This window comes from Hippocampus guttulatus, chromosome 11 (genome assembly GCF_054856545.1).
Source record: "Hippocampus guttulatus isolate MCC_2025c chromosome 11, RoL_Hgut_1.0, whole genome shotgun sequence".
Lineage (NCBI taxonomy): Eukaryota > Metazoa > Chordata > Actinopteri > Syngnathiformes > Syngnathidae > Hippocampus > Hippocampus guttulatus.
This window is the reverse complement of record NC_141271.1, coordinates 19,195,001-19,218,967: the sequence shown is the minus strand read 5'-3', so window position 1 is coordinate 19,218,967 and position 23,967 is coordinate 19,195,001. Positions and strand designations below refer to the sequence as shown.

The following is a 23,967-nucleotide window of genomic DNA, read 5'->3' as shown; positions in this document are numbered from 1 at the left end:
AATACTATGAACAGCTAACTTGCAGCGAGTTAGTATGACACCAATCTATTGAGCAGTGGGTTGGTTTCTGCTTTTCCGAACAATAGAGGATTTTTTTCTTACAATATTTTTTGTATTACTTTATTCTAATATTCCCTCCCTGATATTTATTAAAAATGTTCTAGTTTGAATTTTTTCATAATCTGTGTATTTTTCTCCATTTGTATTTTTTCTGAATTTTAAATTTGTGACATTTTTGTAAGCGCTTCTAGTATTTCTGTATTTAAAAAAAATGTTTTTTCATCAAATTTAGTAGTTTAGTTTTGTACTTTTTTAAATACTCCATATCTAAAGGAGTATTTTTGTGAAATATTCGGTTACTTTTTGTATACTTTATATTTCTGGGGGGAGGGGTTTCCAGTGTGTTCGCGTTTTTTGTAACGTCTGTACAATTCTTATCTAATATTGGTGCATTGTTTCACAATTATATATATTTTTTATTTTTGTGAATTCAAATATTTTTAGATTTTGAAAAAAAAATCAAATAATTTTCTTATATTTTTGTGAGGTTTTTGTATTTAAAAAAATACAAATCTGTCCCCCCTATCCAATTTTTGCATATTTTCTTCCAATATGTTTGCATTAGTATCCATCCGTCCATTTTCCGATCCGCCTTATCCTCACAAGGTTCGCGCAGGGGCGGGGGGTGCTGGAGCCTATCCCGGCTGTCTTTGGGCAGTAGGTGGGGGACACCTTGAACCGGTTGCAAAAAAACAATCGCAGGGCACACAGAAACAAACAACTATCCACGATTGAGTGGCAACCAGGTGTACCCTGCTTACTGCCCGAAGTCAGCTGCGATCGGCTCCAGCACGCCCGCGACCCTCGTGAGGAAAAACCAGTTCAGATAAGGGATGGATGGATGACATCAGGCTTCCAACCTTGGTTTACGTGTGGGCCACCCAGCTGTGCAAGCGCGGCCACTGTTTTCATTGACTGGCGCCTCGTCCAATGGCATCTTCCGGCTCAGCATCCCGCCTCCTCTAAGTACCCCAATGGGGGAACGCGTCAATCGTTGAGTCCACAGTTTCTGGAGAAAGGCTCCGGATGTTTGCTAGCCGCTAAACGGAGGTCGTTCCCGGGGTGGTGCGTACGTCACGACCAGACCAGTGGTGCTGGTACGGAGGAGGCGCGTCTCACCTTCCCCGAGCGTTGAGCTCCCTGTTTCGGCTTGGATGGCGACGCCGACCTGATCCCGGAGCCTCGCCTCGCACCCACCGGGTGGCTGGCCGAGGCGGTGATGCTTCCCTGCCCAACGACGCCTGGCTCCTCCTCGGCGGCGCAGGTGTCGGCCGGTTTGAACCGAAACAGCCACCGCCACCGTCGGGGATGTACCACTCACCGTCATCGATGCCAGCTCGTCTGCGGGGAGCAGCGACGCTCCCCTCGGGCGCCTCTTAATTGGGCCCGATGATGTGGAGCCGAATCCACCTAGAGCTAATGTTCCCGAGCGTCGTGGGCCAACTTCCCTTGTGACTCGCATGATTGATTCCCCCCCCAATTTAAATACAATTTTAGGAGGATTATCACTTTAAGAATCCTTTTGGAATGAATGTTTGGCAGCCAAAGTTTGACGTTTGGATTTACTGCAAGTAAAAAGTGGCCGCAACTACAATGTGTTTGTAGTTGAGTTTTTCCGACCATGTCCAGATCCAACAGGTTAATATAATTTTTTTTCCCCAAGTCTCTTTTTTTCCTCTTATTTCTTTGTTGCGTGTTTTTAAAAAGCAATTTTCCCCAAATGTTTTGGAAGCAGTCTCTATTATTTTTTTCTGTTTTGTAATTATTTTTTGAATTTTTGTAGTTTCCCAATTTTTAACAATAAAACCAAAATACATCTGCATGTATAATTTTCAAATATTTAATTTTATGTTTTTATTTTTTAAAAATATTTTGATATTTCCCCCTTTAAAAAAAACTCGTAGTTTTCTATCCCAAATCTGTTTTTGTTTTAATATATGTGCACTTTCTTTCTGAAATACTAAATGCTTTATTCTCTTTTTGAATACTTTTTACACGTTACAAATGTATTTTTCTAAAATATTTGTCATTTTTGAAAACCATTTCCCCAATTTATTTACAGACGTATATATATATATATTTTCACCTAACACATTTGTATTTCACTCCAATCTTGGTATTTAATATGTAATATTTTTGCAACAGCGTCAGCCCACCCTGTGGCGGTCCCGCCCTGCGGGGCGGCGTGGAGCACCGGTCAGCCTGGGGTGAGTCCGACTCTGTGGCTAACGGGTGCGCGTACCTTACCCGGAGACCCAACAGCCATTGGAGGGATGTCGACGACCCCCTAGAGCGCCGCCGGGCCAGACCTCCTGGCCACGTGACCACTACGGTGAGCCGGGTCAGCTTCCGCTCTCGCTCTGCATGGCAGGAGCGCGGAGACGAGGTCCGGGCCAAGTCTGTTGAGCTGGGCCTCCCTCAGGACGGTGTCGCCCCCACACCGGAGGTCGGCTTCTCTGTGCTGGCATTCTGGTCCGGGGTGGCGCACGTCTTCAGCTCCAAGAAGTTCCAATCGGAGAACCTGGAGCGGCTGTATCAGCGCTACTTCTTCCGGCTCAACCAGAGCAGCCTGACCATGCTGATGGCCGTTCTGGTTCTGGTCTTTGGCGTCATGTTGCTCTTCCACTGCTTGGCTGGCAACGAGCCCAGCGTGGCCTACGTGGTGGTCTTCTCCGCCGCCATCCTTCTGACGTTGGCGCTGATGGTGGCGTGCAACCGGACTGGTTTCCGTCAGGACCACATGTGGGTGGTGTGCTATGCGCTCATCCTGCTGGTGCTGCTGGTGCAGGTCGTGGGCGTGCTGTTGGTGCGACCCCGAGATGCCTCGGAGGGCATCTGGTGGACCGTGTTCTTCATCCACGTGGTCTACACGTTGCTACCCGTCCGCATGCGAGCTGCCGTGCTCACCGGACTGCTGCTGTCCGCCGTACACGTCGGCCTGTCCTGGATGCAGAACAACATGGATCCCTTTCTCTGGAAGCAGGTACAATTTCAATTTTTATTTTTCCTAGTTTGTGAATTTTTCCAGCTAATCTTTTATTCAATTTTAATTATTTAAAAAATATTTTTTAAATTGCTTTACATTTTCCTAGTGTTTGTGTAGTGTTTATATATATATATATATATATATATATATATATATATATATATATATATATAATATAAATATTTTCTAATGTGCTATGGAAAATGCTATTTAATTTTGGTTTTTTTCTCTATTTTTATTGTAGTCTTGACACTTTTTTAATTATTTTTACTGTCTGATGGTTTAATTTTTTTTGCACCAATATTTTTGTGCATATTCCCGCTCCCCCTATTGTGTAACATTTTTTAATAGGATCTTTCTTGTGTACTGTTTTTTTTTTCGTTTTTAGGTCAAAAATGGCTACCCAATTTGGTGCCTATGCGCCAAAATAAATACGTGTTGATTAGTAAAAACGATGTGAGGGGGCTGAATTTTATTTAGTTATTTTCTTTATTGAACAATGAGCCTTGAAATTCTGACCTGTCTAATCTCCTGGGAAATATTCTGCATGGGACCGTGAGAATCTTTTTACATAGACTTGTCCGCCCCAAATTTCGAGTCGATTGGTGAAAGTGCTGCTGTCCAGTATATGCTACATTGTTCTTCACAATCCGACGGCCATCTGTTGTGAATCAACACGTTATGACCGAGCAGCAGTTCAATTAAGACCCTGTTACCACTGGACCCTTGCCAACCAGGACCGTTTATGTTCCCTCCACTGGGATGCTAAAGGGGATTTTTGAGAGAGGAGGTGGGGGTGGGGGGTATCCCACGGGAGAAATGGGGCAACAAAAACAGCCCCCTGAGAGGAAAAAAAAACGCAGAGCGTCACTATTGTCAATTCTCCTATGTTTTATCTGACGATACAGAGCATTGTTTTCCAAAGTAAATGCAAATGTCTTATTTTGATTCAATGCAAAGATAATCAGCCTGCTTTCAAAAAAAAAATTACTGTTGAGAAAATTCTGAGTTCTGATTTATAAAATGTCGACTTTTTGTCTAGCACTTATGGTTTTTGCGATTTTTAAAAAAATGTTTTTGTTTGACCTATAAAAGTTTGCGCAATACGGACTTTACCATGTGTTCATAGCTGAGGTTTCAGAAAAAAAATCCCACCTGTTGCTGAACCTAATCCTTAATTCATAAATATTATTAAATATATTATCATTATTCCGAAAACCAAATTTTTGTTTGTTTGTTTTTGGGACTCATCAAAATGTCTTGCTCGTTACGCCCTTCTGCAAAGCTTCGGGGAAACTGGTCGCGCTGTTTTTACATAGTGCCAGTTTCTCCAACAATTATCATGTGACTGATCCTGGAGTTGGCCGACGCCTGGAATAACGTTGGCAACTGTACGACCAAATATTTAACGCCGTCGCGTCGCTGCGTAAAAATAAAGCTCGGATCGCTGACAACTTCCGAGACGACTTGACTTTCACGTAAGCCGCTGGGCGGTAAAATGCTAACAACAACAATGCTAGTGTGGGAAGAATGATCGCTTGCAGCTTTCCCACCGGTTCAAGACGCCTTCGTGCAAACACACCATCAACGAGCAAAAATACTCAAATAGTCTGATATGGAGGTGAAATAATTGTTGTGGTATTCCAAAACTGAGATGAATAGTTTTCATTTTGGTTTGACGCAAACTCCTATTCGGGATTTCGGCCAATACCCAAATGAGCCCTAATCGGAAGCATTTTTGTATTTTCTACATAATTTTTTTTCTGTAGTCTGCCTCTTCACTGTGTTCCATGGAAAACTGCAAATGCCCCTTTTTTTGTGGGGGCATTAGGGTTAGGTTTAGCGTGAGGTCAATAACAAACGAGCGCCTGACTGCTGTTGTTTTAATCCATTGTTTTTCTGTTCCTCTTCCATTGCTTTCTGCCGTGTCCAGTCTCTGTGACCGCGACTTGTTTTTCTCTCTTGCGCCACAATCCCAATGAGAGCTACTCGCGCCGTCTGTGGTTGCTAATGCTGTGTACTGTACAAGCTTATGAATAGCAGTCAGCCTGGCAGATGCTGTTCATGTTTAAAAGCAGCAGTGTCTGTTTTAGCAACAGAAAAAGCATCATGGCAGGCTTTTACATCACACTGGTCAATTGGTCTCAGAACAGAACCTTTTTATCTTTAGTCCAATGAGCTTATTGTCTTAAATAATGTCTTTAAAAACTAGCATTTAGCAAGGCGGCTAACTGGCTACTTGCACCAGTCGCTAATGCAGCCTTGGTTTGTCCATATTATCTGCTTGACGTGTGTGCCTGCGAGTGAATGGTTAGCCATGTTGCTAACACAAGAAATGGTTTATGTTGCTAACACAAGAAATGGTTTATGATGCTAACGCAGCTGGTGTTTTTTAGCCATGTCGCTAAACTAGTGAGTGGTTAGCCGCGTTTCTGTATCCGTAGCCTAAACATGCTGGCTCACAAAAACAAAAGGCGTTGTAACGTTAACATGAACATTGGTAACACGCACACATTTGGTCATGCTGCTAACACAAGAAATGGTTTGCTGTGTTTTGAACATATCAAGCGATTAGCCATATTGCTCAAACGCACGGTTAGCCACGTGGCTAACATGAGCATATTTCGCCATATTGCTCACAGTAAATTAAAAACATTTAGACATGTAGACTTTTGTTTAACATGTGTGACAAAAAGAATGCTGCTAACACTTGAAGTTAATAGTCAAGATAAGAAAAACCTTTATTAGTCTCGCAATGGAGAAATTCCCAATTCACAGCAGCAAAGTTATGAAAGGAAGAAGTAGAACAACAAAATATAGGATGAAATAAATGTACACTTGGCGGTTAACTAGGGGGCCCTTTGTGTGATTTACTGTATATGGTGATGCATTAAGATTATTTATTTAATGATTTTCATGAAATACAAAACTACGGCTCGATTTTGGAGTGACGTGAGAGCAAAAAAGCATCACCGAAGCTCGAGTACATGTGCGTGTGTTTGTCTCACAGTCGGCCATTGTTAAAGCGATATGAGGAGTCCAGCTGGCAGGCTCCGTTTTAAGATAAGATATCATTTATTTGTCCCGCAATGGGGAAATTACAATCAGAATTCAGAAAGGAAAACGCTGGGTAGGGAGAGGGAAAAAAATGGCCTATCATGGAAACATTTTTCGCAATCAACTGACTGAATGCTGACTTGATTTCCAATACAAAACCACCACTGTACATGTTATAAAATTGACATGGTCATTGCTGGGAGCTACAGCTGAGCAAGTAACCTTCATTGTGAGCCCCCCCACCCCACCCCCCCAAAAGTGTCAAGAATCCATGCGAAACAAGACAAAGGCAATAACCCCCCCCCCCTGATATTATTAAACATTCATTCATTAACGTCTAGTCAATTAGCTGATAGCTAATGCACAGCCGCTTGAATGTCTCGGTGTTTTGATATATTTTGAGAATTCTCGCCAAATAAAACACGTGAACTGTCCGTGACAATGAGTCTATAAAAGGATACAATTTCCTTTCCCACAAGAGTATGTGTAAATTTCTGACAAAATCTGATCAATTATCTACGAAATGACGTCAGAAAGCGAGTGCTAATGGACCTGAGCTGACGAGGTCCTCAGAGAGGAAGGGAACATCCTGCTTTAACTCTGCCGAATGGCCACATGATTAAAGGACGCTTAAGTGCTGGGGGTCGTCTCTGCTTAAACACGGTGTGACCCGATGTCGTGAATCATCGCCGAGCACGCCGATAATGCTCGGTTAGGGAAAATTAACGATACGTGTGGGCGGAGAGGGACGGAAAGAGAAAGAGACAGAGTAGCGTCGCACTAAAAATATGAAATTCAGGTTTAATGGTGAGTCAGCAGACTTTGATTACGATGGTACACGATGGGTTAGTGATGGTTATGAGTTATTTAGTGGTTGTGAATGTGTTCAGCCTCTGTGTGAAAGGAGCTTTAAAAAAAAAATCATGTGAGTGCCCTTTTTTGATCCTCTTGAGTTCACAATGAGGCTGAACACCTCTCAACATGCAGCCTAGTTAGCGCATGACCCGCATTACCTCCTGCAGCGCCGCAACGCGCATACTGTGCTGCTATCGATACAAACCGCTAACCCCATCAAACAAAGTCACAAATTGTTACATCTCGTGAAAGCGAACAAGAAATCTTTTCTTTATGGAATGCAATTTTTTTTAGTGTGACTGTCATTTCCCTCAGAAGCTGGAAGCAACGAGTCTTCCAACGTTAAATGTTGCAAGAAGCGCCGCTTTGTTCGAAACCGACACTGTACGGCGGTAACGCTAATCATGTGTTTGAGCCTCCTAATAAGCAAGGATAAATAAGAGATTGTGGATTTAGACAAGTCATTGAAATTACACACGACCTTAAGAAATGATGCTGAAAATATGCAATGACCATTTCAATTACAATTTTTTTCCCCTGAAACTGGCAAGATGACTCAAAATACATATTTTTCAAAATTTATTTGAATCTTATTTTGAAATATGTAATTTAATGTATCTTTTATACAATTGTAAAAGAATTGCATTGAATTATACATTTTTAATTATCATTATTTTTTTCTCCTAATTGGTCAGCATATGAAGTCTTGATTGACATTTGCTGTTAGCCGCTTCATTAGGTATGCCTTGTGCCGATCGTGTTTATCCAACATTGGCGCTTCCCTGCCGTCGCTCGTCTGCCTCCTCCTCCTCCTCGGGGGAACGGCAGTCGTGTTGTTCCAAGTCTCGAGGAGGAAAAGCCCGTGCGCTCCAAATAAGGGAGGCGTGGATATTAATAGAAGAGCCCGCGTTTGTGTCGTGTGTTGACCTGTTGACTAGACGAAGACTTTATCTGATGCACGCAGCGTTGCCTCGGCAACCAGGAGGCGGGGGAGGGCCAGCTGCAGGAAGCTTTGGTTATGTCTTTGTTGAAGCGGCGTTTCGGCCGCTGACAGGCGCAACGGAGCCATTTGGAGTGGCACACTTCAGTTGTTTTGATGAGGAACGGCGCATCCGTGTGGGGGACTCCATGTTGCCAATTTGTGGTGTCAAATATTGCATTCGAATGGGCTCAGAGTTTGTTTAAGCTCATCTGTCATGCTCGCTTTTGAATTCTAATAGTTTAACGGCGAAATATTATCTTTGCCTGCCAAATATATTTTTGATGAAGACGGTCAAACTGAAAGCCTACTTGAACAACTGAACTTCATTTTTTGGGGGTGTGGGGGGTCATTAAAATGGTGGCAGTGGTGTACCGACTCCCATTTAACATGAATTGCGATGAGATTGCTCCATATTGAACACAGCCACACCCCCATGATGTGCGGGTGTGCACACTTGTGCAACCACATGATCTCAGTTGTTTACTTTCGCATATTTTAACTTCTTTTGAGTTGTACAGGATATACCGTTTTCATTAATCACTTTTTTTTGCGATGACAAAAAGAAAACTGTATATGTTGTTATTCGGGGCAAAATATCAATTTTTGGTCAATTAGTAATTTTTTTTTTTTTAAGCACAAAGTCGTTTGAGGTTTTGTTCAGATAGCGGACAAAACATGTTGGTATGTTTGCTTTGGGGCACACAGAAGGATGAACGGCGTTGTTGTTCTGCGGTGTTGCAAGTGGACACGCAGGAATTTTCCTGCACGGCCCCCGTAATTGATTATCGATACATTCTTGTGTGCTGACTGGAGTGGATGTGAAAAGATCTTTTGTGTGCCCGAGTGTCATTTCGGTTGGATATCAAGCTCGAATAGCACCGTTGTACAGAAGCGTGCGACTGTCAATGTGGAGTCAACATTTAACATTTGAACGTACTGCAAAATTGTTTGAATGCGTTTTAATATGTTCGATCGTATTTAGTAATCGTTAGAACGCATTGGTAAAAATATTTCATTTTCGTTGCCAATATCATTATTTTGTGTCAAAGAAAGTTGGGGGGGGGGGGGCAAACTCGTTGTACAAGATGTTGAATGTTGTCTGTGTTTGCGCACCGCAGCTGGTGTCCAATATGCTGATATTCTTGTGCACCAACATCGTGGGCGTGTGCACACATTACCCGGCCGAGGGCTCTCAGAGGCAAGCCTTTCGGGAGACGCGGGAATGTATCCAAGCTCGCCTGCACTCGCAGCGGGAGAACCAGCAGCAGGTGAATAACATTCCGCAATTATTTGGGGATTATTGTGAACACGCCGCAGTCATTCACCCCACGTTGCACACAAGGTCAGCGTGGCCGGAAATGTCTTTTTGTTTGTTTTGTGTATATTTTATTTTTTATTTTTTTGTACCTGCAGGAGCGTCTGCTGCTGTCGGTGCTTCCCCGCCACGTCGCCATGGAGATGAAGGCGGACATCAACGCCAAGCAGGAGGACATGATGTTTCACAAAATCTACATACAGAAGCACGACAACGTCAGGTACAAAATGATGCAAAAGAAACGGCAACAAATTGACTGTGTTGATGGGGAAAAAAATGAGGATAAATTGTGTAACTTCTGCTAGCCAAGGAAGGGTATTCAAGAATTATATATGGTTAACATTGGCTAGCTTATGAGCCACCACTGCTAATGGGTTGTGGCGGTGTTGGTTGGGGGTAACTTGGCTAATTGGCGGCAACAGGAAGCTGAGTGACGCCTCCTGTCGCCGCTGTTGGCTAACAACTTTAAGCGCAGTAGCATTAGCGCATGACCGCATTTTGAGTGTTGATGTTATGCAGGCCTGCAGTGAGAGAGAGACAGAGAGAGAGAGAGAGGGGGGGGGGAGTTCATTTGGAGGTCATTAGCTTATGACAAAAAATAAAAAAAATCACACACAGCCAGTGAAAACAATCATAGCTGCTGTGAGAAACTAACACATGACAACGTAGCCTAAACAAAAGAGCACCAAAAAAATGCTTGAAATAATTTGGATGCTACACTGCTGTGTTACGAGGAGACTGGAATGTTTGTTGCGGTCTTGAGTGGTCATTGATTGAAGTTGACGGACATTTGTCGTTTCGGCGGCCGCCGTATCGGTTCGTCGTTTAGAAACTTGCAACCCAGCAAAACAAAATCGCTGCTGATTTTAGGAGCATCATAAAAGGGGATGGCGGGAATTCCATGAATCTGTTTTTATATACTCGCATGAATGTCGTTTTTTAGCATATATAGTTTTTCACTCTGTAGTAGTTATACACATAAATCTATTTCTGTTCGTCTGTTGCTGTACACATAGACCAGACCCTTGCGGCAGCGCAGTCATGTGCCACCCATGAGATTAGCGTGACTTGTTTCAGGTTTATGTCTTAAGGACGTTTGTGACTGTAGCACAATAGATCCCTGTTGGTGTTCACTGCCGTGCTTTCGTCGTTTTCATGACATCAAGTCTCTTTTCGTTTAGATAAAGCATAAGAAATCCCTCCTGATTATGGAAGATGTACTGTCCAACATCCCTGACAGGAAAATGAGCTCACATTTGAAAGTGTTTTCATTGTATTTGTTGTACTGCTTTTTTCCCCCATCAATTTGTCCAAAAAATGCTTTTTTCTTTTTTTTGGGGGGGGGGGGGTTTCTTTGTGTAGCATCTTGTTCGCAGACATCGAAGGCTTCACAAGTTTGGCGTCTCAGTGTACGGCTCAGGAGCTCGTCATGACGCTGAACGAACTCTTTGCTCGCTTTGACAAGTTGGCAGCGGTAAGTACGCAAGCGCGCTCATGTATTGCTGTGGTCTTAAAACCTGACATCGTCTAAGTAGCAATTATAGAAACCATCAATTTTGACAAAGGTGATACAATGACATATTGGCAACATATCGAAGCTGAAATCCAATTAGACATTAAAAAGAAAAAAACAGCAAAGTGAAATGCGATGGGGGGAAAAAAAAAAGGACTTCAGAGATACCTCCTATGTATTGATGCGCACGTTTCTGATGTGTCCTCAGGAGAATCACTGCCTCCGCATCAAGATCCTTGGTGACTGCTATTACTGCGTGTCGGGCCTTCCCGAGGCCCGTGCTGACCACGCCCACTGCTGCGTTGAGATGGGCCTGGACATGATCGAAGCCATCTCGTAAGACGACCACGTCGTCGTGCCTCTGCTCACATTATTCAGACGCCGTGCCGAGAGCCAAACGTAGTTGTCAGAATCGTCCAATCAGAATGCCATGATGCCGCAACTGTGCAGTTCTCGGCCACTAGGGGGTATCCTCACATGCTACCTGTGTAACCCACTGTTGTGTGTTTCACCCTCGCACACTCCAAGGCTGGTCCGGGAGGTGACGGGCGTCAATGTGAACATGCGAGTGGGCATCCACAGCGGGCGCGTCCACTGCGGCGTGCTGGGCCTGAGAAAATGGCAGTTTGACGTCTGGTCCAACGACGTCACGCTCGCCAACCAGATGGAGGCTGGCGGGAAAGCGGGGTACGGAAAATACAAGAACGGATAGAACTGGTCCCAGGTCTTAGCCGCCACGATAAGCCCAAACGGATTTGCCCCAAGTTGACGACATCAAACTGAAACTTGCAGACGAGCAAACAACAATCAAATCAAATGAGTTACTTTTTTTTCTTCTGCTTTTCGGTTTTCAATTGAAAATGTAAACTGTCACTTCAGGCGCATCCACATCACCAGGGCCACGCTCAACTATCTGAACGGCGACTACGACGTGGAGGCGGGAGCGGGAGGCGAGAGGAACGCTTACCTGAAGAGGAACAGCATCGAGACGTTCCTCATCGTCGGATGCAGCCAGAAGAGGGTAAGAGAGTCTTCCTCCCATGTTGTTTCGATTCCAGGAAAACGAACCTCCTGTCACGGTCAAAACAGAAGCACGACATAAATACATCAAAGACGGCTCTCTGTGCTCATCATTTGAACGTTGGCATTTTAGCCACGCCAAAACTTCCAATACATAGCGAGCCGTGTGTGTGTGTGTGTTCGTTCACCTGCGCCAGAACGAGGAGAAGGCGGTGATCGCCAAGATGAATTGTCACCGAGCGAACTCGGTGAGTCACAACAGCAACCACTGGACGGACAGACCTTTCTACAACCACCTGGCCAACAACAACCAAATTTCCAAAGAGATGAAGAGGATGGTAAGTGAGGCACGGTTGATTTATTCGTCTCTTTTGGCCCGACATTTTCAACTGTCCATGTCGTCATAGCGACCGTGACATTTGGCATTTACATTGTTTCTAAATAGGATGATTCAATTTGGGGACCTCGTACAGTCACACGGCCTTGGGAGTATTTAGCTTTAACCTTGAATGTGCTGCAATCAGATTTTTGTTGATTGTTTTTTTTTTTTTTTTGGACATACTTGTAGTGTTTTGGAAGCTATATAACACATTGTTAACAACACAGAGTGTGCAAACGTACCCTAAAAATGTTTCTTTTCTAAAACTCAAAATAGCGAATGGATATCCGGCTTGAAAAATCAGTTTGCCGTCTTTATCTAGAAATCTGGTCTCCTCCTGTATTTTATTTGTTTTTGTTTCACATACATGTCGAAAAATAAGTGATGCCGATTCAAATGTCACTCACTGTTCCACCCAAGAGGCAGTTAACAACACACCAGCCAAATAATGAATGAATAAGTGACCTGAAGCTTTCTGTGAATGAAATCAAACAAACTTAAAAAAAAAAAAATAATAATAATAAAAACCGTTTTGAATGAGAGTATGCAGTAAGTGGAGTACGTGAGGCCAAGGAGCACTGACGCGAGTCTCATTCAGGCTTTACTAATGAACCAAAGCAACACAATCGACTTTGTGTTAATGTGCTAAATTGATCAGGACTGAGCTGCTTGGTACTATGGCAACAGTCGGCACCTGACCCAGACGGGATGTTTTTGCATGTGATGAGGCTTTCATTGATTGGACGCAGACAAAACGTTCACACATGTGCACATCACCACCACCACTACTACTTTCCTCATCCCTGTCATTGAATACCATCCTTTTCATTACATCAAGTCTCTTTCAATCCGTCACGCCTCCTCTAATATCTTTTTCCTTGAATAACATCTTTTAATGTACAGTATGTCATAGCCCGTACATGACCTCGTCTTTTTCACAGAATCTCGCATTTTTCATGATCTCGTGTCTCTTTCTTGTGCATCGCAGGGCTTTGAAGACCCAAAGGACAAGTGAGTTTTGAAAATATTTACACATACACATACATATATATATAATATTAGTTGTGACACTCTGGGGGAGTTCCCTTGATCCCCACCGTTAGCTCCTGGTCGCTATTTCCGGTCTTCCTGTTGCCAAGGAAACCCTCCACGTACACCAGCGAGACGCCTACACCAGCTCGCCATAAGACTTACAGCTTCAAAGCGGACACCCGGGGGCGTGGGAAGCGCGTTTGCCTGTGGTACGAGTGGATCGTAAAAAAGTTAACCGCAGTTGTAGGCGCAGTCTTAAGAAAAAGGGTTCTCTAAAGTTGATACAAAAAAATATCGTGAGAAGTGGTGCGTTCAAGTGCAGTGAAAGATGTTGTGGAAAGTTGATGCAAAAAAGCTTCAAGAAGTGAAGATGTTCTCGATGGGGCATGTTCAAGTTCAGTCGTAAAGAAGGAAATTGTACTCTACGTTAAGTTGCAGCAGTTAAAAAAAAAACCGATGTAATCACATTTCGTGTGATGTGTTCAGGTGCAGTCATTTAAAAAAAATTGTGGTGAGGTGTTCAGGTAGTCTTAAAATTGAGTGTCGCATTCAGGTCGAGTGGGTAAAACATCCGGTAAATGTGACATTTTTATTTATTTTTTGCTGTTCAGACACGCGCAAGAGCACATGAACCCCGAGGACGAAGTGGACGAGTTCCTGGGGCGAGCCATCGACGCCCGCAGCATCGACCGCCTTAGGTCGGAACACGTCAGGAAGTTCCTGCTCACCTTCAGAGAGGCCGACTTGGAGAGCAAGGTTCCGCACTGGCCCTCCTCCTCCTCATCATCCTCCTCTTCTTCTTCTCGATGCCGATAATCGTAACGCAAATATGATTTTTGCGGCGCAGTACTCCAGACAGGTGGACTCCCGCTTCGGGGCGTACGTGGCGTGCGCCTCTCTGGTCTTCCTCTTCATCTGCTGCATACACGTCGTCGTCGTGCCTCCGTGAGTCACACGCACATGCAACAATATTGATCAGCAAATATTTTTGTAAGATGAAGTGAAGCACTCGATTGCTTGACATTCTTATCAAGCGAGGAAATTGACATGGCAAAGCTACACTGAAAATATGTTCTCTGGAATATACTGATGTGTTCAGGTGCAGTTGTCAACAAAAAAAAAAGTCAGACTAATAATAATCGTCATCATCACATTTGCAGCTCGGGCTTGATGAGGGGCTTCTTCACATGCTGCCTGATCCTCCTGATGGCGCTCGTGTTCGTATCCAGCGTGTACTGCTGCTACGGGGTGAGTCGCCGCACCTAATCGTTTGGTCTTAAAACGCGAGTAACCGCCGGTGGGGGTGTTAGGTGTTCCCAGCGGCCCTGCAGACCTTTTCCAGGAGGATCGTTCAATCGCGTCTCAATAGCACCCTGGTGGGCGTGGCCACCATCGTGGTGGTCTTCCTGTCAGCCTTCGCCAACATCGTGAGTGGCGTGAGCTTTACGGTGGCGCTTGGCCGTTGGCCCCCGGCTTGAGCTTTTGAAAAATGCCTCTTTCCTCAGTTCAGCTGCAGCGGGCACGACCTTCGCGGCTGCATCGGGGCGGAGCTTAATATCAGCCGGGATGCGGTGGACGCCTGCCACGCCCAGTTACTTAACTACAGCCTGGACGCACAGACGGGTCCCTGTGGGGACCAAGCGCCCTTCTGTGGATTTCCCGAGGTACAACAGAAGCACTGGAGTAGTTTAAAAAAAAGTTGTTGGGGGGGGGGGGATTTTGAGGGTCCCAGATTTAGTTGTAAAACATTCTCTAGTTAGGATGCATTCAAGTGCAGTTGTAAAAAAAAAAAAAAGTGGTTTTGCCACATTTTTAGAATGTGACAAGTACAGTTGTAAAAGAAGACATGAGGCATTCATGGACAGCGTTAAAAATGAGTTTGCTGCTCTTTGTGTGTGTGTGTGTGTGTGTGTGTGTGTTCCTCAGTACTTTTCGTGGTGCGTGGTGCTGAGCCTGCTGGCGTGCTCGGTGTTCCTGCAGGCACACAGTCTGGGCAAGCTTGTGCTCATGCTGTCAATGGAGCTGCTCTACCTTCTGGTTTTGGAGCTGCCGCGGGCCGCGCTCCTCGACAACCGCGACCTCCTCGCTGTGGCCAACGCCGCGTAAGTTCTCGGTTCGACTACCTGTCGCCACGGAGGTATTTTTAATGCAGTGGAATACGGGGTTGAATAAAATGGCTGCTAAGAACCCCTACGTTGCCAAAAGGAAGTCGCAGCGTCTGTTGTTTAAATGAAGCTCCTCGGTTCACTTCAACATTGTTCATCAGTACCCAAACTTTGCAGGATGGGGTCGAATCACGACATTGGTATGAAGCTCCTCACTTCAACATTTCTTTGCACTATGATGGCAGCAAAGCACAATTGTTTTCTAAACGACACGTCAATTTAATAGTTCCTTGGTACCAAGATAACAGCAAATCAGTATTTCTCTTGATGCACGTCAGTTCACTTCAACATAGTTCCTCAGCACTACGATTCTACAAGAGGGTGCAGTTTTTTTTGTCAAAAGAAGCTCCTCAACTCACTCCAACATAGTTCCCAGCCCCAGGATGGCAGCAAAGCACTGATTTTGTCTAAAAGCAACTCCTCAACTCATACATACAGCAGTTCCTTGGTACCAAAGATCCAAGGGCAGCCTCCATGTGTACATATGAGTTTGTGTAGATGAAGGTCTGACCTTTTTGTTCTCTTTTGTTCCTCTTAGCGAGCACGTGAATGGAACCAGGTGAGATCAACATGTCGTTGCCCTTTACTGAAACAGAGCCTAAATTTTTTTTTGGTGTGTGTACATGTACATCCCGCAGCTGCGTGGCGGAATCGAAGGTGCCTCTGAAGATCATGACGCCCGTGGTCATCACGGTCTTCGTGCTGGCACTCTACCTGCACGGCCAGCAGGTGGAGTCCACGGCCAGACTCGACTTCCTCTGGAAGCTGCAGGTCTGTAATGTAATTGTGCTATATTAGAATATACGGTAGTCAAAGAAGAATCTCCAAATCATTTTTTTAAAACCACTACACCAATTTGGACTGTAACCAAAGGTATGACTTGTCTTGTGATGCATTGTGGTCCATTTGCAAAAAAGCAGTTTTCAAATTATTGTTAATATAAAGAGCCTTAATAACAAAACTGTGATGAGTTGCAACTGAATCCACTATGTGTGATGTGTTGAAGTGCGGCATTTGTGTCCAGGCGACGGAGGAGAAGGAGGAGATGGAGGAGCTGCAGGCATACAACCGCCGGCTGCTGCACAATATCCTGCCCAAGGACGTGGCGGTGCACTTTTTGCAGCGCGAGCGCCGCAACGACGAGCTCTACTACCAGTCGTGCGAGTGCGTGGCCGTCATGTTCGCCTCCATCAGCAACTTCTCCGAATTCTACGTGGAGCTGGAGGGAAACAACGAGGGCGTCGAGTGCCTCCGGCTCCTTAACGAAATCATCGCCGACTTTGACGAGGTGACGAAAAGACGCTCCGATGCACCAATTTATTATTAACACTGCGCCTGAACACAAAACGTGCTATGATGTGCTGCATTCAGGCGCAGTCGGTAAAAATAAAAATAAAAAGCATCAAATAGGATTGTACTGCCCCCTGGTGGCACAGGCGCGCTCACCAGAAAAGCCGCACAAAATAACCAATTGAATTGAGGAATGGGATCATGTTGTCCAGATTGAATTGAATCATTCATATACCATTATTATTACTGCATGATTTTACTAAGTCCAGTACTCTAGACTATCCCGTCAAAATTAACGAGCGTGTTGACGTTTTGGCAGATCATCAGCGAAGACAACTTCCGTCAGCTGGAGAAGATCAAGACGATCGGCTCGACGTACATGGCGGCGTCAGGCCTGAACGCATGCACGTACGACAAGGCGGGCCGCTCGCATATCCGCGCCCTGGCCGACTACGCCATGCGCCTCATGGAGCAGATGAAGCACATCAACGAGCACTCCTTCAACAACTTCAAGATGAAGATCGGTAAGGACTGCCGTGCGCCCGCGATTTCCCGAAGAATGCTAAGGATGTCTCACCCCACCCGCCTCCCTTGCGCTCTGTCAGGTCTGAACATGGGACCCGTGGTGGCCGGCGTGATCGGGGCCCGGAAGCCTCAGTACGACATTTGGGGCAACACGGTCAACGTGGCGAGCCGCATGGACAGCACCGGCGTGCCCGAGAAGATACAGGTGCAAAAATGACGTTCAGTTGTAGCATACACCTGATGAAATACTGTAAATACGAAGGGGTTGAAATTTGACAAAAAGTAATACTTTGGTGCCCGGTGAAAATGTGGATATGAGTTGAGGATTTCCATTGAGACAAAAGTGGTAATTTGCCATGTTATAGTGAGTCGAGGATTTTCATTTTGACAGGATGCCAATGCCAGTTGACTATTTTCATTCAGCCAAAGGTAGTGCTTTGGAAGATTTTTTTTTCCAACTCACGTTCCCGCTAGGGTGCCCAGGAACTATCTTGAAGCGAGTTGTCAGACAAAAGTAGTGCTTTGGTGCCTGCACAACTGCCACATTTCGAGATTGAAAGTGGTGTATATGAATCACAAATTGCATCTGTAGATTCCACCCCCCCCCCAATCGCTACATAATGCGCAAAGGTTTCACCCAACCCCCATGTCTTGCTAACTTGTCTTCCGTTCTCTCAGGTGACTGCTGACTTGTACCAGGTTCTGAGCTCCTACAATTACTCGCTGGAGTACCGAGGTGTGGTGACAGTGAAGGGCAAAGGCGACATGATGACCTACTTCCTCAACAGTGGACCCTCCCACAGCAGTTAAGGCACTTTTTTCCCCCCCTGGACCTTCAAGGGGCCACGTTGGAAGACGTTCAACTGAACTGAGAGGAATTTGAAGTCACCCCCCCTCCCTTGCAGGAACTCATGGACAGAGAGAATAAGTTAAGACCAAAGAAGCTAATCAAAGCTCATTTCCCATGAGCCAAAGTCCGACGTCTTCTGAGCTTCTGAACGCAACGTGAGGGTCCCTTTCCTGTTCCTCACGCTGTCCACTTAGAAGCAGAAAAAAAACAAACGATGTCAGCAACAGATGCTTTTATAACTTTTGGAACACTAAATTCTATATTTTGTACAAAAACATAACGTATTTGTCATGTACTTATATTGAATTTAACACTCTGGCAATGTGGCAGCCTGCCAAATAGATAGAGCGCACCCCGCCCTCCCACGATGGTACGACCCAGTGAATGTCTAATTGAGGCCTTTTACCTTCAACACTACAGCTGGTTCTGTTACATTTTTAAGTTTTGAATACAACTTTGGTGACCCCAAAAATTATTTTCAGATCATTTCAACTGGATGAGTTGTTTTGGGAGTATTTTTCATACAGAACAGAACTAGTAAAATCAGGGAAATACGCCAGTTGGGATGCTATTAATGTGACTTTATAAAACACAAAGTATAAAGGAGATGTTTTATTGTTCTTTTTATGAATGGCCGACGAAAGTAATAAATAAACCAATTGTCCCATTTGAGGATTATTCACTCTTTGGCCAGCAGATGACAACAGATCACTACAATTGGTTTCAAAAAGCCTGACAAGCATTTTCAAACCTCAACTAAAACCTGGTAACTTTTTTTTGTTTGTATTGAATACCTCGTACGATTTAAGCAATGCCTCTTTACACATACATCCAGCAGCTACAACATTAGGTACACATCTCAACAGGTGGTGTACCTAATAAGTATCCGTTGTGTCTCATTGATAAAAGCTTTTTGAGAACTCTGATTGGATGCTCAACTGAACTCCTAACCGCCACCCAAAAAATAAAACACTTTAAATCAGCACAGGTACGTGAATAAATAAAACATCTTCAGAGTGAAAAAGAAGTGTGTTAGGCAGCATTGCATAGCTATAAAATGAAGAAAACCCCCCCCCACCATTTTGGATTCTCCAATAATTCGTCTTTCAAGACATTTTTGGTTTAGAAAAACTGGCAAGCTGGAACGTTGATTTAGTGCGTCACCTTCAGGGTCGTCCGCTCTTGCAAGTCAAGAGTATTGTGTCCAAGTCATAAGATGCTGTCATCGGGTTTTGTCGTCACCCACGGTGATGCGTTCAGGGTCATCAGATGTGTTGTGGCCGTTGGACGTCCTTGTAGTCCTTCTCGTGGTGTATTCAGGGTCGTCAGACTGGAGTCTTGTGGTCCGAGTTATGAAATGCTGTCCTCATAGCTCTTGTGACGCGCTCAGGGTCGTAAGATGGCACTCTTGAGTTGCGTTTAAGGTGAAATGTAGTCACGTGAGTTGTGGTACATTCAGGGTCTTCATCCATCATCGCGGTTGCTATTGTCAGGTGTGTTTGGGGTTAACTCATTCACTGCTGTTGACAAGTATCTTGTCAATTATGTTTTTCCAACAACAATGAGTAGAGGAGGGTCTTCGGCTGCTCCACGGTAAATTAAAAAAAAAAAAAGTCTAAATTCTCGGCTAACGGCTGGCAATGAATGAGTGTTAAAAAATGCTGTCATTAGTCTCACGTTCAGAGATGTCAGACGTCATCGGCTGCCTCCATTTTGTGGTCAAGGTGGTCCGATGCTGTCAATGACATTTTCGTGGTGCGTTCGTCAAAGTCACTCTGGTGTCGCGTTCAGGGTTGTCGTCATAGATGCTCATGTTGCATTTTAAGGTGGTCAGACTGTGGTGTCGTCACTTTGTGTTGTGTTCATGGTTGCCCTCGTGTCGCATTCAAGGCAGTCGGATGTAGTAACTGACCTCCTGGCCTCCAGAATCCGCTCAGACGTTGTAGTCGGGCGCCTTGCCCAGGGGCTGCCTGAAGTGCGTGTGCAGCGTCATGCAGGCGGCGACGGCCACGTGGAACAGAATCTGCCACAGGTTCCTGAGCTGGAACAGGTACATGTTGCAGACGCACACCAGCCCCAGCGCCAGGAACGACTTCACGTTCCTCCACCCCGTGAAGTACGCGAACAGGAAGCACTGAGGCACATAGGGAACATTCACGTTAACATGTTAGCACATCTGCGCGCTAGCGTAATAGACGTGAGCCGACCTGGTAGAGGCAGGCGGCGGTGCCCAGGAAAAAGGCGATGACGTAGCTGAAGTCCTCGTCCTCGTTCTGCAGGATGCTCTCGATGGCGTGGACGCCTCGCAGCAGGTTGAGGCCGCCGCACAGCACGCTGAGGACGCAAGACACGGCGCCGGGAAGCGTCAGAGGCTCCAAAGTCTGTGTGGGAGCTGGACGACAACAACAACATTAAAGACATACAAAAGTGCATCCGTGCTGATCCATTAGTCATGCTCGCCATGTGCAGTACCGATGCCCTTGTATTTGGCGGAGGAGCGCGAGGGGAAGTCATTGATGCCGTGAAGGTCATCGGGGGTCAGCTGGTAGGGAGGACGCAGCTTGATCTCCGTCTGCATGTCGGCCATGTTGATCTTGGTGGAGAGGGAGCGAGGGCTGTTGTAGCGATGCTTCGTCCTCTGGATCACCACGTCTGAACGCGCCAGCAGCATGTCGTCAGAGTGACGCACAGTAATAACACATCACACGCGTGGACAGAGACATACACATACACACACACCACCTTTGCAAAACACATGCATGAACAGACACACACAATAACAGAGACTGACACATAATACACAAACAGAGCACGCACGCACGCAACAAATCACAGTGTTATAATAGTTTTGGATTTCTCTATAGTTTAGTTGGTTTTATCTGCTTTTTAAATCCAATCGTCCAAATTGCTGATTTGTGAGTTTTATTTTTAGTTGTTGTAATCAAGCTCCATTACAATAATATTTTTGCTACAATTAATTATGTAATCAGATTTTCTCTTGTTTGTGATACAAAAAACATTTTTATTTCATTTCAATTCAGTCAGATAACCTTTGACGGGGAGACAAGTCACACAGGAACCGTGGTACATAACCTCATACAAATGAACACCAGGAGTCTCTCTCTCTCTCACACACAAAAACGGACACTCAAAACACATTTGCTAGGTTCAGACCGAACACGAATTATTGCATCGCCCCGCATGTCTCACATGCGTATGTCCGCAAGTCACTGCACTTAGGAGATGCGCCAACGGCCTGGCTCCCTTATTCTCCCAGCCTTCTCAGGTTTTTGGCTCAGTCCCGGCCCCGATTGGAAGCCGGCTGTGTTGCATAACTTTTAAGGACCAAAGACCGCAATGATATCGTCCCGCATTGTTTTTAGTCCACCCCGCCATTTGTGTCTGTGTGTGCTTGCACCGCCAGAAATGGTCAACTCGCGTTCGGTCTGACTGTGGCATTACAGAACACACAGACAGACAGGGCAAAGAGGATGATGAAGAGTAGGCAGTCACCAAATTGTATGAAGGAGTACGGCCTGATGGCAGCTCCGACGCGTTTACCGTCGTAGGTGACGATAAATTCCTTCTGGAGTTCATCCAAGAAGCAGAAGGCTAGCACGCTAGGGTAACTAGACAAACACACCATCATGTAACACACACCCAGAGCGCTCGTGAAGCTACACACACACACACACACACACACACACACACACACACACACACAGTCAATTTTTAGTGCATCCAAGTGGGCCTTGAGGAATCTCTTAGCTTTCCTGAACACCTCAAAGGTTGCAGTGCATACTTGACATTGTAGGGTCCGCTCCTGACGGTGCATCTGTCAGGGAAGTGCGGTAGCTTCTTGGAGAGAGCCTTCATGTGCTTCCTGGTCTCGTGCAGCTCCCGGTCCTGCTCGTAGTCTGTGGATGCCGACAGCGGCAGGCCATCTTCCACGCGCACCACCGAGGCGAACAGCACACCTGACATGTCAGTGATATAATCCAGCAAAATGCGCCCTAAGAACACAAGGGGGGAGGAAAAAACAACAACTAAGAAATACTTCCTTCCTGGAGAACCAGACCACATTATCACAGAACATTAATTCAAATTGACGGCGCAGAAAAAAAACAAAAAACAAAAACAAATTAAGAGTCAGGTAATGGTTTTGTCCGTAACTTGTCTGAAAATAGGCGAAAATGCTGATCAGTGTTTTCCAAAGTAAAAGCAGATGTTTGCAAATGTTTTGGAGATAAAAAAGAAATTTCAGATCATTGCTCTTCTTTTACAGCGGACTACAAAAACCAAAATATTTATTGTTGAGGAACTCGAATTTCGAGGATTTACAATATTAAACATGGTCTCTAAACGATTAAATTAATAGTCAAAATATGAATTCCATTATCAAATGATTTATTATGTTTGGTTGATAAGACTGAGGACGTTTTGTTTTTGCTCACGGACGTGCCGTCACGACCATGGACAGCTCCTCCCCTGAACGACACCACACACGCGACTGAATTTTAAGATTTGAAACTGTTGCAGTTCATTTAAGCAACTGAAACAAATACTGCTCCAAATTTGGGCAGACAAGCAAAATATGTTCAAACCAGAAAAAGGCTTGGCATATGGGCTAGTTAGCATGTTAGGGTGCATCTTTTCTGGCGGTCACTTAAAACAAAACGGAGACTCGCGTATACCTAAGTCTCTTAAAACATGACCGTTTATGCTTCAAAACATATCTAGTGACATTCAGGAGCTCTGCTGACGAGTTACTTAGCAGTTACGAGCAGCTGCTCCAAGGCTGCCATGTGGCTAACGTTAGCATGCTAAGGAAATGCTAAGTAACCGAAGCTTCCTACGCACACCTGCGGGGTGGGAAAACAAGTTTAAAAGTGAATTTGAATCGTCTTTGGTACCTGACGAAATAAAGTAGCATCGCTGAGATGTTTGAGACGTGTGACGTGTGTCAAAGTGCGGAACAGTGACACATTATTCACACAAGTCCAAACGCTGCTGATGAAGCTGGTTTGACCGGTGCTACGTTTACGTGGCTAATTCGCAAAGCATGGTGGGGCGGGGGAACTAAACGTTGTTGTGAACAGTTGGGATCTTTTTCAAAGTAAAATTTATTAGTTTTTTTCTGTATTAATTCGCTTCATTTGATAAAAATAGTGATATTTTCGACCATTTTAGTTAAAATGGCTAGTTTCACTTGTAAATATAATTTAATGTTTCCAATATAACAACATGGACACATAATACATTAGGCTAAACAAATTGAACTTTTTTTTCCTCTTGCCTATACATGTACATGCTGGTTAACTACCCATAAAAAGGCAATCATTTTCCATTAAAATACTGCATTGAGACATTAGATCTTCAAAGAATACTTTTTTGGTGTCAGTGACATGTAAATACAGACATTTAGGAAAATGTATGATTTTATTTATTATTTGCACAGTAGGGGGTGATAGTGTACAGCTGATTGAACAAAGGCAACAATGACTTCTTGGCAAAAGTGTAACATACACACGCACGCACGCGCACACACACACACACACACACACACACACACACACACACACACACACACACACACACACACACACACACACACACACACACACACACACACACACACACTTTTTGGGATTAGACGGATGCTCTTCCTATTATATCCCAATGAACTGGAATGATCTCACCAGATGTCCCTGCTTGGAATTTTCCAGTAATAACACCAAATAGGACACGGTGTGATTCTATCTTATTTTGTTTCTTTTGTTGTTGTCATTTGGCAAAACAAAAACACAGGAAAAATGACAATGCACTCCCTTTAATTGTCTCGTGATCCCTGAGAACCTTGAATTTACCACTCCGGAATATTTGATGATCAACATGAAAACTTGTGCTACAGAAAAGCTCGGAACAGTTGGAAATTGTA

At 44.7% G+C, this 23,967-nt stretch overlaps 3 protein-coding genes across 8 annotated transcripts in view; 1 reads left to right on the top strand and 2 right to left on the bottom strand.

Moving 5' to 3' along the window:
- Window positions 1-1,048: 1,048 nt before the first annotated feature.
- Window positions 1,049-18,701, top strand: adcy5 (adenylate cyclase 5). Its single transcript, XM_086124604.1, has 22 exons — window positions 1,049-1,698; window positions 2,206-3,043; window positions 9,059-9,208; window positions 9,354-9,475; window positions 10,618-10,729; window positions 10,977-11,104; window positions 11,297-11,455; window positions 11,648-11,789; window positions 11,986-12,126; window positions 13,156-13,178; window positions 13,811-13,955; window positions 14,047-14,144; window positions 14,360-14,447; window positions 14,510-14,626; window positions 14,705-14,863; window positions 15,126-15,301; window positions 15,903-15,923; window positions 16,003-16,135; window positions 16,389-16,652; window positions 16,974-17,178; window positions 17,260-17,384; window positions 17,858-18,701. Exons 1-22 carry the CDS (start codon window positions 1,682-1,684, stop codon window positions 17,987-17,989), a joined length of 3,495 nt encoding a protein of 1,164 aa, XP_085980730.1. The 5' UTR covers window positions 1,049-1,681; the 3' UTR covers window positions 17,990-18,701.
- Window positions 15,560-23,967, bottom strand: part of sec22a (SEC22 homolog A, vesicle trafficking protein) — a 9,319-nt gene continuing 911 nt past the window's right edge. Inside the window, exons 2-7 of one of the 6 annotated variants that reach the window (XR_015102383.1) lie at window positions 21,832-22,042; window positions 21,543-21,706; window positions 20,502-20,681; window positions 20,237-20,421; window positions 19,194-20,163; window positions 15,560-16,137 (exon numbers count right to left, since the gene is read on the bottom strand). Coding sequence is in view for 4 of the 6 variants with exons in the window: in XM_086124609.1 (XP_085980735.1) it covers window positions 19,963-20,163; window positions 20,237-20,421; window positions 20,502-20,681; window positions 21,543-21,706; window positions 21,832-22,013 (912 nt within the window). In the remaining 2 variants the exon portion in view is untranslated. Of the gene's footprint in view, window positions 16,138-18,626; window positions 20,164-20,236; window positions 20,422-20,501; window positions 20,682-21,542; window positions 21,707-21,831; window positions 22,043-22,942; window positions 23,102-23,967 lie in introns of those variants that run through there. The other 5 variants (XM_086124609.1, XR_015102384.1, XM_086124608.1 and 2 more) reach the window with 5 other exon arrangements.
- The window catches only part of pdia5 (protein disulfide isomerase family A, member 5), a 26,394-nt gene continuing 25,876 nt past the window's right edge, over window positions 23,450-23,967 (bottom strand). Inside the window, exon 17 of the mRNA XM_086124605.1 lies at window positions 23,450-23,967. This exon is cut by the window's right edge and continues 1,205 nt beyond it. The gene's annotated coding sequence lies outside the window, so the exon portion shown is untranslated.

Coding starts and splice junctions, on each gene's coding strand:
- adcy5 (XM_086124604.1), top strand. Junction 13,179..13,810: donor TTTGAAGACCCAAAGGACAA/GTGAGTTTTGAA, acceptor TTTGCTGTTCAG/ACACGCGCAAGAGCACATGA. Junction 14,864..15,125: donor CCTTCTGTGGATTTCCCGAG/GTACAACAGAAG, acceptor TGTGTTCCTCAG/TACTTTTCGTGGTGCGTGGT.